The sequence below is a fragment of the Falco peregrinus genome, chromosome 4 (assembly GCF_023634155.1).
Source record: "Falco peregrinus isolate bFalPer1 chromosome 4, bFalPer1.pri, whole genome shotgun sequence".
NCBI classification, from domain to species: Eukaryota; Metazoa; Chordata; class Aves; order Falconiformes; family Falconidae; genus Falco; species Falco peregrinus.
The window spans coordinates 47550934-47565034 of NC_073724.1; the positions used below are offsets into that span (position 1 = coordinate 47550934).

Consider the following 14101-nt stretch of genomic DNA (forward strand, 5'->3'; position numbering starts at 1 on the left):
TCTGCAGACTTGTACCTAACAGCTCTGTCATGTTCCCATTGAAATAAATGGCAAACTTTTAAGAATTTATGAGTTGTTAATTTTTGGCACTTTCTTCTTTTATCCTACTTTATAAGGTGAATATCCAGCCTCTCATTACAGCTTTATTTTTGGGAAGAATATAAATAGACATTCCCTTTTCCCTTCTTCCCTTTCCCCTTCTTCCCAGTTGCCGTCACTGCCTGAAATTATGTTTTCTGTTATTTTAACTTCTCTTCTATTTTCTCAGGCAAATTTTCCCAGTGGTCAGTGAGCAAGAATCAAAACTGAGTGTAGATAATGGAATTGAGTTCATGACAAGGCCATGCTTCATACTTCAACTGAAGAAAACCTCTGTCACATAGCTAAAACACAAAAAATGCAGTCTTCAGCCTATGCTGTGGCATCTGTAACTTCAGCATTGGCTGTAGCTCCTGTGGACCTGATTGTGGCAGCAGACACATAAACATTTGCAGGACTGGGGGCTCTGTCCAAGACACATGCTTGCAGAAATAGACTGTTCACAAAGACAACTAAAGTTCTTTGTGAATAGAGGAATGACCTTTGTGTTTGGCCTAAATCTGTGTTGTGATTGCCGTTAAAATGGTTGTTTACATATTCATCTAAAGCTCCCATCAACTGCAGTGAGAGCTTTGCAGGGATGCTTTCCTAATGGTTGTCTTGGTTGCTTGTGTTGGGACTGACTTAGAACTGCTTCATGCCTGAAACTCCTGAGGGCTTGGGTGGGTATTGGAGGTGGAGTGGGGTCATTTCTTTTACAGGAAAAAGGTCTAAATTTTAATATCTTGATTTGGCTGGTTGTATAGCTGTCATCTTGGAAATAACCTGCAGGTTTTCCTCTGCATTTCATTTTAGGATGAGCCGACTGTGCCTTACCCTGTTGTCAGCAATGGTGGCTCAGGGGCCAGATTCAGCAAGGGATGTGTTTAGCCATTTCGATTTCAATAATAAATTTCTGCCTGGATTATTGAAAAAAAGATGTAAGAAGGTAAATCAAGTCACTGTGTGCCATGAAATGCTATGCCATGGCTCCCAACAGTTTTCTTCTGCCAAGTATTTAAAACTAAGCTGTTGCTGGTCTGCTGCATTTTTATCTGCAGTAACTTACCTCTTCCCTTCCTGTCCTGTGTCAGGCTGAAATGCTTCTTGATTGTTTCTAATTGGCAGCAGAACTGATCTGTGGGGAGAGAGCTTCCTGTCTACTTATATAAGAAATCTCCAGGGAATGTTTCTGAGTATCTGCAATAATGGGAGGGGTGGTATGCACCCTTGAGGTGGAGCTTGCTTCGTCTTCTATCCCATGCTGCTCTTTCTCATCTTGTCAGGGTGCTGAGCTTCTCAGGATAACCTTGTTTCTACAGTGCATTGTAGAATTTCTGCAACACGTTGAAGTGCCTTGACTGTTTCTAATAAGCTGTGGTGAAATATAAATGTATAGTTTCTGTGGGCTACCCTTTTAATGTCTGAAATGGAGTGAAAGTGATGGTAAACTTTTGAAAACTATTCAATGATATGTTTGAGAAGAGCTCAGTCTTTTTTCCAGTGCAAGGATTGGACTTTGGTCCCACTGAAATAAATGGAAGTTGGAGGTTCTGCAGTTGTTTTAATGGGGAGAAGATTTTGCCCAATACTAGTACAGTCAGAGTAATTGCATTTAAAAATATAACCAAGAGTTTTAAACAATCTTTTGGTGCAAATGCTGAAGGAGGGTTTGTGAGTGAGTAGAAAAACTCAGCTCTCTTTTTCCAAAAAGAACTTTATTTCTTGTTTCCTCTCCATTTGCTAAAAATAATCAGAGTTGACCTGAAGCAGTGTTTTAGAGCAAGAATATTTATGTTATTCCAAATACAAGTGTATGTATAGTAAGTCTGGTATTTTCAATGCTGATAAATTGTTTCTAGGTTTTAAAGATGACTTGCAGAATGAGTGTGTACATTTGTGTTGGGTTTGTGCCATCTGCGGTAACAAATGAGACTTTATATATAAAGCAAACAAGTAGAAGGCAAAACCCCAAACACTTACCTTTTTCCCTGAAACCCTTTTAGAATGTCAGATCTCATGTTTTTTGACCTTTCTGCAGAATTTGTCTTTAGGATTACCTCCACCCCTTAAATTTAAATGCTTGGATGTAGCCTTTGACCACAAACTTGTTAGAGTTTGTGTAGCTACTTGTAGCTAGTAACCTACAAGAAAGAAAGTTTCCAAAAATGGATTAAAGGTCTTGCTCAGCTTTCAGTGAAATGATGATATCACAACTGGCTATCAGAGGTGAATTTTTAATACAAAGATATCAGGCCCAAAGCTTACAGCAAAATCTTTTTTCTTTCTCTTTATTTATTCTTTCAACCCTTCATGAGTTGCTTCTGCCTTATGTTTAGGCTAGTCAGTATCTTCTTTCAGGCATTTTTACACACAATTCAATTTTGCGCAGTACGTTTCAAAAATTATAAATCGGGAGGGACTCTTTATCAGGGAAGGTAGTGATAGGATGAGGGGTAATGGTTTTAAACTGAAAGAGGGCAGATTTAGATTACATATAAGGAAGTAGTTCTTTACTGTGAGGGTGGTGAGGCACTGGCACAGGTTGCCCAGAGAAGCTGTGGATGCCCCATCCCTGGCAGTGTCCAAGGCCAGGCTGGACGGGGCTTTGAGCAACCTGGTCTGGTGGCAGGTGTCCCTGACCATAGTGGAAGGTTGGAACTAGATGATCTGTAAGGTCCGTTCCAACCCAAACCATTCTATGACTTTTTGTTCATATTCTACGATCCTTCTTCAGGCAAAGTTTTCACTGCTTCCACTGTGCCAGAATTTGTAGTTTTATAACAATTAGCCCCTTTTTAAAGGGCCTTTTTTTAGCTGTTCTAAGTTTACCTGGGTAGCTCCATGCGCAGCTGTGATAGCTGAGAGACGTGTGTAATGTACTGTAGCTCCAAGATGGCAACAAGCTGCAAGATTCCCCAAGGCTGACGTTGCTCTGGAAGCCTATATAGTAAGAAATGGCAGCAGCGCTACTGTCATTACTGTTCTTGAGTATTTTTGTGAATTGTCCTGTGTACCCAGTAGTGCATCCAGAAGTGAGGATGTTGAGTGGTGTGTGTACAGGGTTTGGCAGGGAATTACTGTTAATGTTTTTTTAATTTATTTATAACCTATCTCACATATCGAGAATTGAAAAATATGTGAACTAGGATACCTTCCTTTTTAATGTTAACTAACAGACTGTGATCTGCTTAATGCATGAAGTTTCTTAAATGAATGTACTGTGGATGTATTACATGTAAGTGTGTGTGTGGCTGTGTCCAACATGTTTACATTATTTTTTAATTTACCTGTTTATGGTACTTAAAAGTATAATAAATTGTTGCGGTATTAATTTTGCAGTTGTGTACAATCTGTATGCTACTAGTGCCTCTCATCTTTTTTAGGGGAGAACTGATGTCCGTATGGCCTATATTCAGTTTGCTCTCTCCTTTTTAATTGCTGGTGACAATGCAATCTTGACACAGATGCTGGAACTAAAAGGTACTTCACAGTTGCTTGTGTTTCTTTTTTTAAGGCAGAGTCTTTTATAGATGATAATAAACATGAGGTAATTCAAATTGTAAATCAGTTAAACAGCACTAATAAGATAAAAAGTATTTCTAAGATATATTCTAAGATATTTCTAATCTTACTACCTGACAAGCTTTAAAACTTCAGTATTCTAGTGAGTGCCTCTTCTTGAAAATAATGCTTGTTATTTGCAAACACTGCAAGAATAGAAAGCCATTGGTGACAAGGTAAATGTAATATAACTTTGAGGCCATAGAGTTAATAAGCAGAAAAAAATTCATGACCTCCGGCCTTGCTTGTAGCACAGTAACAGTGGATACGTTGCATTAATTTTTTTTTTTTTAAGTTTTAAAGATTGTGTGTACTTTAGTGTCCTTTCTATCCTCATGCAGGGCAATTGTTGTGTATTCCATTAGACTGCTCTTTGTCAGTGATTCAGGAGACCAGTGTAATGTCCTTTGCATCCCTTATGGAGGCATTACATGGGAGTGCAGTCCAAGAGTATTACACCAATATCTCTTAGAGAAGGAGTTCAAACTGGACTGACAAAGAAAAGACTCCAGAAAGTTGAATCCTACATATACGTATTAATACTTGATCCCTTATGTGCTGAAGATAATGTAAAACTTCTCTTGACTTTAGTGATTTGAAATCTACTGCTGATGTTTCTCAAGTTGTGAATTGCAACCCTTGGTAAGGTTTTGGAAGAATTCAGAAGGGATCTAGAAATACTTAAAAAAAAAAAAGAAAGTTGTCATTAGCCCACAGCAATTCATTTCTTCTACGGTGAGGGGAGAGAGAACAGGCCGTAATTATTTACTTCTATTCGTGCTACCCTGGGGGCTGTGGATTTCTTTTAATTGCTTGCAGTTGTTACGTTCTTTCAGGACAGGGAGTGGTAGCGCACACCTAGATCCAGTCAGAACAGCTGGCTTTCATTCCCATCTGAGATACTTAAGTTCTCTATAAACTGAAGTTCTCTAACTTTGGGATGCACAGGTGAGCCAAAAGATGATGCATGTAGTTGGAGATGTAACCTCCAAATACTTGAGAATCACTCAGCAGAACAACTGTGAGTCCTTCAATGGAAAGGCTAGGCATTTACTCGGGTTAAATACTGCATAGCACCTTGGGGCCTGAAATATATTTGAAATTGACAGATACTGTTGCAGTAAGTGTTAATAACCAAGTTGGCAAATCAGCTAGTTACAATAAGAGTAGGTTTGGCAGCATTACTTGCTCATCACTGTAGTTACAGACTTGCCACCCTTCTGAACTCTGATTGCAGCCTTTTGGTTCATTCTTAAATGTAACAGGTAAATAATCTGACATTGAAGAGAAATGGGTATGAATTCCCTGAAGCATTTCAGTATGAAAATAGCTTTCATGTTTTCACTTAACATTTGAAATGTCTTCTTAGATTTCATTCCGGATATTTTTCGCTCTGAAATAAAGGAAGACAAAGTTTCTACCATCAATCTTCTACTTTCCACACTGAGAACTAAGGTACGATATACCCCTGAAACTGCATTGTCTCATTTTTTATTTTCTTTGTTGCTGGAAACAGTTTTGCAGTAATTTTTCATGAAACATACAACTCCTTAAGATGTTGGTACTGTGCTGCCGCTGCTGCTGAAAGTTTGCCAGTGTGTCCATTACTGATAATATTTGTTGGAGGTTGATAACTTGGCTGTGTTATTGTTTCAGGATCTAAGCTTGTTATACTTTTCCAATGCCCATTTTTAAAGGAAGTCACCAAAATGGTGAGGTCAGCTAGATTTGAGTAGGTTTGTTAGCTCTGAGCTAGGTAATGACATGCAATCTTCTTTCCAGGAGAAGAAAGATTTTGTGTGATTTTAGTATGGGGACTGTGACATGAAAAGGGGTTCCTAGGAGCTATCTGGTTGCAGTCGAAGGGTGCGTGGTACCATTCCCCAAACAGTCTTGGTGGGGCTCTGTTGAGGCTGCATCCTGTGGTCCTGGTTAGCTGTTCTTTGGACTTGCTTACCGTTGGGATGGCAAGGTTTCTGCTGCAAGAGATAAATTTGGTCAAAGGTATTTCACGGTGGAGGAGAGAAAAAGGAAAGTCTTATAAAACTGTCTTCCCAAGATCAGAGAAGTTTCTGTGAAAAAGAAAGGGTACATTCCACCTATCACAAAGTACTACTGGAGAGGTAAGTCTGCCCCACCTTGAAGTTTTTTTTTTCTGGTTCTTTCATAGCAGACAGAAATAACCTTGTGATACAGAGTGCTGAGACCAAAAATTTGAAAGCGGGAATTGCTGAAAGGTGTGAGAGTTGGTTTACTCTCAACTGCCTTTCCTGTGCTCTGTTGTTTGTTAGCTTCAGAGTGTGGCTGTGCCTCTTTCACTGTGATGCACCGGCTTGTTGCTGCTGTGGGTACAGCAACTAACCCAGAGATTTATTTTATTTCTATAAGAATATTTAAAAAAATATTTTTAATTCCAGTATCTATGATTTTTGAACTTCTGTTTTGAATTACTGTAGTGAACTGTATCAATGCTGCACATGCTGTTGTATGATCAACTGAGAGAATGAAGAAAAAATAGTTTCAAATTTAGAGTGTAACTATAAGAGCCTGCCTCACACTCAGGCTGTTCACAACTGACAATCTAAAGCCAAAAATATTTTTTCATTGTTCTGTTGCAATAACCTTAGAAGAAGAAAAAAACCCATTTAAATGTAAAATAAACCTCCTTGAAACTGTTTTCTAAATTAAGCTTTTCCCATTGGCAATCATACGTCATGTATGGATATGTTGTTGATGAAATCTAACACACTGTATGACTCCTTCAGTTTAGCAAGGAAAATGAGAAGTAAAAAACTGCAGACAGGAGAATGCAGTAGAACTGTTGAGAAGTTCCTGCACTGTGTTTTCCTTTTCATTCAAACATCTTTTGTAGCAAGTTCTACTATCTGCCAGCAGGTTTCCATGATCCTAGTCTGTGGCTGTGCTACTCTAAATAGGTTCTGTGCTCTTTAGTTGAACTTGAAAGTCTGTCCTGTCAAGTACGTGCAGTGTGTAGAAGTTGATAGAGTCCTATGGCTTCATCATGGTCCTACGTGTGAAAACAGTGTTAACAGGACAGGCAGCTGTAGTGAGGAGAGTGAGCTGTGTGTGTATGAGAATGGTGTTGCTAATTTGCCATTATTTAGTGATAACTTGCCATAACTAGAATTGCTTGTGGTTTTTTTCTCTTGTTGTTTTCAGGTGATTCAAAATAAAAATATCACCAAAACCCAGAAGGTGCGCTTTTTTACTGCGGAAATGTTGATTCACATTGCGTCACTTTACCGGTGGAATGGGATTACTGATGTCAGCCCTGGGGATTTGAAGGTCTGGTAATTTATTTCTTTGTAACTCCTAGTCCTTGTCCTGCCTTTCCACCCCCTGCCCCCCCCCCCCCCCCCCCCGCCAGCTCTTGCAGCCCACAAGTTTTGAAACAGCTCACAGCTCCTGGTTGTGACTGTAATGGCACTGATGCCTCACCTTTCCTGGAAGTGTTGGAAGTGTTGGCATGTTCAGTGCATTGTCAGCTGTCTGCCTTTCTTGCCTGATATTAAAGTTCCATCTTCTGCCAAACTGGCCCAAAAACCACACGCATGCTTGTTTCACATGCTTTATGCTGAAGGCTTCAGTGATATTTTTTTTTTTTTTTGTCTTTTGGAACTTCCTTATAGTGAACCTGGCTTGGATGGTTGAAAGTTGGTTATTTCAGATTAAATACTAGATCCTTGACTTCGAAGTCCCAGGGTAGCCCTGCCGTATTTAAATGTTTTATATCACTACTTTTCTTTAGCTTGACTTTTCTCTGTCTTTTACTGTCTGACGACTTAGCAAATGCCCTGAATCAGTAATGATCTGCAGGTAGTACATTTGTACCTAAATTTTTGAGGTTTGCTTTCCTTGATACCAGAAGTATTGTAATATTTAATATGTCTAATACAGAAATGGAAACTTGTTAATCTGAACAAAAGCCAAGCTGTTTTAGCATTTCTGTAAAAGGAGCTTTTTAAAATCTGGAGTGAAATTGGTGGAAGATTTTCCTTCTGTGATACCAAAAGGCGTACGCCTTTTTTACTCCTTTTTGATTTTTATAGGTGCCTCAAGGTTCTGAAGAGGTGGGAAGGATGATGGTACGGGAACTTGTTCATAATTTCTTAATGGACCTCTGCTGCTCCCTGAAACATGGTATAACTTTCTATGATCCAAGTCTTGGAACTTCTGGCAAGTAAGTCACCAGATGGCTGAGATTGTATGTGAGTTTTGTGCTAGGAACAAGAGACACCTCAGTAGTTATCTTGTCTGCCCTTCCCTTTGCAAGTAACTTTACTGAGTTCTGCTTCCATCTCTTTCTTCTGTGGCATACGGAAGAAATACGTTGGGCTTTTTGTTGTTTTAATTTTTAACTTCCCAAGATCAAACTATTGGATCTCCTTATACCTCAGTGTACTAGAGTAGAGAGCGCTCTGCCTGTTTGTAGGAGCTTAGGTGAAGGTTGTGTTTCTCTGAGCCATATCTGAGTATAAATAAATAGAAAGTCTTTTGTGATTTTGAAGCATAGATACTTATTTTTTTTAATGTGACAATAAAACATCAAAACTGCAATGTTAACCAGATGGTGGTAAAATACCTAGTCTAATTTACATTTTGTAGAACCAGGTGTGGTTTATTCTAGATTTTAGCAAAATGCTGACGTGGATTCCAGTAGTGCCAGAATTTGGCCTGCAACCCTAATCTGGAAGCATCTGTTTACCCTACTGTTTCTATTTGCTAACTATTTAAAATATATGTGCACTAAGATTATGACTGCTAGAAAAATAATTGAGACCCTTGTAATTCCATGGAGGGATTTTCTTTGGGTGGGTTTGTGCTTCATTACATTAGCTGGGCAAAGAAGATGATAGATTGTAGTAGCAGGTACTGATACTGAGCAGTGCTAGAGCAGGTTGTTTCTTGCTTTGAGCAAAATTTTAACTGGTATTTGTCTGGTATCTGCAGTATTCTTACTTTGTTTAGGGACATAGAGATGAACACTTTAAAAATAAAAAGTGGTGGAAGACCACAGAAAATACTTCCAAGTCTTAATATTAAAGTTTTAATTCTACATTTGTACCTTTGTGAAGCTTGGTTTGAATATTTCTGAAACATTGTGGTTTTAATTAAAAGTAATTAAAGTTTGTCATGCAGGAAACATGGCAAATTGATGTTCTTACTTTTCTGAGTATAAACTCAGAAATTATACTAGCAGTGTGAGAGGTCTTGCCTTGAATTTATCCCAGCAACAGTTAGAGGAGTTGCAGAGTTAGCATCACATGTAAAGTATTGAAATAACTATTTCTTTCTGAAAGTGTGTTTTTGTCTTTAATAGAGGAGGAAATGTGGTGCTTCTGCACTTTCTGCTTGGTTTAAAAACTGCAACAGAAGATGAAATGGTTGCTGATCTCATGGTGAATATTCTTAAAGTATGCCCAGATTTATTGAGTAGATACTTTAAGGAGACCCAGTATTCCTTTGTTCCCAGACAGAAGTCTGCCTGGATGGACAATATGAAGTTACTCAAAAAGGTAAGAGTATGAATGATGCACACCACCTCTCCACAGAAATATGCAATTCCAGAACTTTCCTCTCCAAAAATCAAAAGTAGTTTTTGTTAAACAGTAGTGCAGAATTACACAAAATTGGAATAGGAAAGAAGAAATTTCCATATATTCCTATAGAAAATTTGTTACAGTTGTTGGGTACTGTGCAGTACAGAGCCAGGCCAGCCTGTGGTGTGGCCATGTTAGGTATAAACTAACTCTGAATTCATTTATTTATCTGGGGTCTTCTAGTGCCAAAGAACAAAATTTCATTGATTTTTAGAGGAACTAAGCTGAGGATCAGGGAGTAGGTTTTTTTGGTTTTGGTTCAGAAGCAGCTGTTCTGTATCAGAGGAAACTCACATGTCTGAAGATGTATTGTGTTCACAGCTGTAAATGCACGGTGCTTTAGAGTTTATTGAAATCACTGGAAAGCAGACAGGCATAATATTTCATAAATGATGATTTTAAAAACAAACTAGTCCAGCAGTGGGGAAGTTAGGTGACTGAGGTTTAAGTGAGCTAAACAGGAAGGACTTAATGGTTCTGAAATAACACCATCAATTACCGTGGGTATGTTAGGAAAGAAGCAACAGGATGCTGTTAAATGTTGAAGATGGTAAATGGAGGGGGGGAAAATGGCATCCTGTTTTCTGTGGGTGCTGAGGATAATGAGCCATGGCTCAAAGCCACAGCTGCTTTAAAAAGTGTATACATAGACTGAGTTGGATGGTCTTTCTGTAAAAAGCTATACTTAGAGCAGGAGGCTGTATAAACATTTAACTAAATGGAGAAAGAAGGAATTGGTATAAGAAACAGTGGAAAACATCGTGATAATGTTTTTTGAGTGGCAGCAGCATTGAAAGTCAGCTAGAACTTTGTCCTTTCTGAGTGTTCCTTGGCCTCTTTGTTTAGCTTAAAATGGGCAAGTAGGATCTGTAGTCTTGTTTGTTGAAAAGGGGTGGCCTTTAGCAGGGATGCAGGTCGCGTACAGGTGTTCCATTTAGTTGAATAGGAGTCTGGGGCGTGCTCTGTAGCATTGCTGTGTAGAAATTGGTGTTTAGTGCTGTCATTACTTTTGACAAGTCAGAATGTTTCTGTGAAATGCTCCCCAGAAGAAGCTGTTTTCTACTGGACTATATCAATGTTGATTAAATTGTTATTTTTATTTCAGATCTATGAGGCTCAACCAGAGATCTCCAATTCTTTTAAGACTTCAGAGTTTATTCCTCTTCCCAGGTTGCTTTCTATGGTGATGGTAACAACAGTTCCTGCAGTGTGCAATAAAATAATGTTCACCCAAGGACTAAATGTAAGAGTAGTCTATAGTATGTCAGTGGATTTTTCTGTCCCAGTTAATATAGTTTAAGTGTGTCATCATCCAAGAAGTTTTTTAAGTTGGTTGACTGCATACATTTTATATTGTCTGTCCCAGCATAAATCTGGCTTGGGGAAGCACTGGAAAATTAATTAAACCCCATCGATACTGCTTCCAAGAGCCATTCTCAAGCACCAGTTCTGCCAATGCTCACTAGTTGTTTAGGCTGGGAATCTGAAAACCTACAGATTCTTTCCTGCAAGCCAATGTTTAGGAAATAATTTGTTAACAAATTTTAGCATATATTCATAGTACAGATTATGTGCAAAGCGTAAGAGAAAGCACTGAAATGTCATTAATTCGACTTCCTTTTAGTTACCCAGCACAGTAGTGAAGCACAGCATACTGTCACTCGTATCAATGGTTCTGAGAAGAGCCTTGAAGAATATTGAGTACTGTTTGAATGAAGAAACTTGGCAAAAGTCAGAAATCTTTACGCTGTCAATGATGCAGGAATTTGTACAGCTGTACAGAGAAGCCATCAGCAAGGTACAAAATAAAAAAGAAAATTGGGGTCTAACATGAGTTGTTTTGCAGCAGGTAACTACTTCTCTGCACTTTTTTCCCCAGTGGTTGTAGCCTGGGAGCCATGAGATAGTAGTATCTTTGGGCAAGGGGAGGGGAAGACTGTGGATTAAAAGGTGTTAATAACTAGTGTGGTAGTAGACTACTTTTCCTAACACAGCTGGCTGATGGAAATGCAAACAAAATTTTGTTGTGAGACAGATTTGTAACACTGACAGCTATTGAGCTGCAAATGAATTCCAAGAGCAGGCTCGGAAGCAAATTCTCTTCCTGGTTCAAGTAAATTGTCACCAGCAGATTTAGTTATTTCTAACTTAGGAGTTAGAAGTTACTAGACAAGTAGCACTTGAGTCGAAAATGTACCATGTGGATGAAGAACCAAACATAAACTGATTTTTCTGATTGCATACAAGGTCAGTTACAACCTTTGTGAAGAGCAGCAAGTCCTTGTGTGTGTTGGTTGTGTGAATATTTTTATCACAGTAGCTTTGTGTCACAGAGGGGAGCTACTGCAGTTTACTATTTTTGCTTTTAGCTTTTACCAGACATGAACAATATAGTGGCAGTCTGGCAGTCCCTTCTGAAGCAAGGGAGACAACATGTTGGCCAAGAAGAGAAAAAGGAAAGTGATACCTCCACTACAAAGGCAATGACTGAGACAGCACAAGTCACTGAGCAGCATGGTAGGCAAAGCAAGGGGGACTTGCCCCTTCTTACATGTTTGTGAATGGGTGTTGTGAAATCGTCATTCCACGTAAGGTCATTAACTTCAGCAGGGTCCAGAAGTCACTTGTGCATTTACTATTCACCTTTGCTTTGTTCCGCTCTTTGGGCAGTTTAATTCTGACCAGTGTCAGAATTGCTTAAGGACACAGGTTGACAAATAGGCTGCCGTTGCTACTAGGAGGTTAAGTAGTTTGGCTTTCTGCTATTACAAAATCACAGAATGGTTGAGGTTGTAAGGGACATCTTATCCAACCCCCCTGCCTAAACCTGGTTGCCCAGGACCATGTCCAGATGGCTTTTGAGTATCTCCAAGGTTGGAGACTCCAGCAACCTCCCTAGGCAGCCTGTGCCAGTGCTCAGTCACCCTCACTGTAAAAGTGTTTCGTGATGTTCAGAGGGAGCCTCCCGTGTGTTTCTTTTTGTTCCCATTGCCTCTGGTCCTGCCAGTGGGTACCACTGAAAAGAGCCGGGCTGTGTCCGCTCTCCCTTCAGGCATTTGTATATATTGATGAGATCTGCCTGAGCCTTCTCTTCTCTGGGCTGAACAGCCTTCCCTCATAGGAGAGATGTTCCAGTCCCTTTATCTTTGTGAGTTTTTGTTGGACTCTCTCCAGCTTGTCCATGTCTCTTTTGTACTGGGGAGCCCAGAACTGGGCACAGTGCTCCAGGTGTGGCCTCTCTGGTGCTGAGTAGAGGGGAAGGATCGCCTCCCTTGAACTGCTGGCAGTGCTTTGCCTAATGCAGCCCAGGATACAGGTAGCCTTCTCTGCGGCAAGGGCACATCCATGGCTTATGTTCAACCTTGTGTCTACCAGGACCCCCAGGTCCTTTTCTGCCAAGCTGCTTTCCAGCTGGGTAGCCCCCAGCATGTACTGGTGAATGAGCTTGTTCCTCCTTGGGTGCAGGGCTCTGCAGTTCCTCCTGCTGAAATTAACCCTCCAGTCCTTGATATTCCTATGCTAAGAGGTTTATTTTGCAGCCACACAATAGAACAGGCAGGGAAACAGATATGCCTGAAAAATAATTCTTTGAAGGATTTTTGTTTGGCCAAGTTATTTTACAATGAGATCATTTTTTTAGAAGCAGTTATTTACTATGGCTACACAAATGCTTGTGTTGCAGTAGCACAGGAATAGACATGCAAGTGCTGGAAGAGGTGGGCGAGGGGATTGCAGTTGAAGGCTTTGGTTTTCCTCTCTCACAAGCAGTGTCCCTCCTGAAGGAATTGCTTTCATAGTTGCACTGCAGGGAACTGAAAGTTTTTGATGGTCTCTGTGGCTTGGCTAGCAGCCTGCAATGTTTTGCTTAGAGACTGAAGATAAATCTGCACCCAGTTTCATGGCCTTCACAGGGCATATGCCACATATGCTTGGAGCAGAGAGTTTTTCAGTGTATGTTCTTCTGTGTATGGTTTTGGGCAGCAAAATAGTTGTCAGTGCTGACACTCCAAGCCTCTTCATTGGTGGAGTGCTTGCTGAAACCAATGGAGAAGCTAACCTCTAAAGTACTGTAGCTATCTAATTTCTCTGCATACTAGGATGATAATACTGTATCACTTACTCTCAGCTCACCTGTTATAGCTTTACTTGCACTATGGCTACTAGAGAATTCTTTTTTTAATGGGAGCTGAGACTCAGGCAAACAAAGACAAAGTTTATGCATGGCATCCATCCAGTTCTTCATAGCTCCCTGAGGGAGACCCGGTTAACAGGAAAAAAGTAGGTGTTAAAAAAATGTTTTGGCTGCCCTCCATTTATTTTGCTTCCTTTTATTAGTGATTGGATAACATGTAGCTTTTATGTGTCCTCATGTTATAAACTGAAGGAATATTTACTTGCTGAGATAGCTTTTCCTAAGAAGTAAACAGCTGCCTTAACTGGTTATGGTGTTTCTCTCATACAGGTATTTGTTGTCTTCCTTTTGCCAAGAGGTCACATTGAGGAAGTAGTATTTTGAAAGAGGGAAGGGAAGGGAAAGAAAGAAACCTTTAACTGAAGGAAGTAATAAATAAATAAATAACTGTACTGTCTCGTGCATTTTCCCAGTCAAACCTACCTGGCACTAGGTGACAATAGTGACCCCAGAAACCAGCATCATGACCGTATCCTTCCTTTTGCTTTTTTCTGTTGTTCAGACTTAAATTGAACAGCAGTGTGACTGATTGGATTCTTATTGTGAATGTTGAAGTGATGAGACTGTCATTTTATATGTGTGAGCACTTTCAAATCAAATTAGAAATTACAACTGTCAATTTAAGCACTGGGTAAGCTGATTCAGT

The 14101-nt window shown here is 39.7% G+C and overlaps 1 protein-coding gene across 1 annotated transcript in view; it reads left to right on the forward strand.

Annotated features, from left to right (window-relative positions):
- The window catches only part of URB1 (URB1 ribosome biogenesis homolog), a 53502-nt gene that overhangs the window by 3314 nt on the left and 36087 nt on the right, over positions 1 to 14101 (forward strand). Inside the window, exons 4-12 of the mRNA XM_055803221.1 lie at positions 895 to 1027; positions 3465 to 3561; positions 5012 to 5097; positions 6823 to 6948; positions 7713 to 7843; positions 8984 to 9179; positions 10369 to 10506; positions 10888 to 11061; positions 11633 to 11780. Coding sequence (XP_055659196.1) covers positions 895 to 1027; positions 3465 to 3561; positions 5012 to 5097; positions 6823 to 6948; positions 7713 to 7843; positions 8984 to 9179; positions 10369 to 10506; positions 10888 to 11061; positions 11633 to 11780 — 1229 coding nt within the window. The remainder of the gene's footprint in view (positions 1 to 894; positions 1028 to 3464; positions 3562 to 5011; positions 5098 to 6822; positions 6949 to 7712; positions 7844 to 8983; positions 9180 to 10368; positions 10507 to 10887; positions 11062 to 11632; positions 11781 to 14101) is intronic.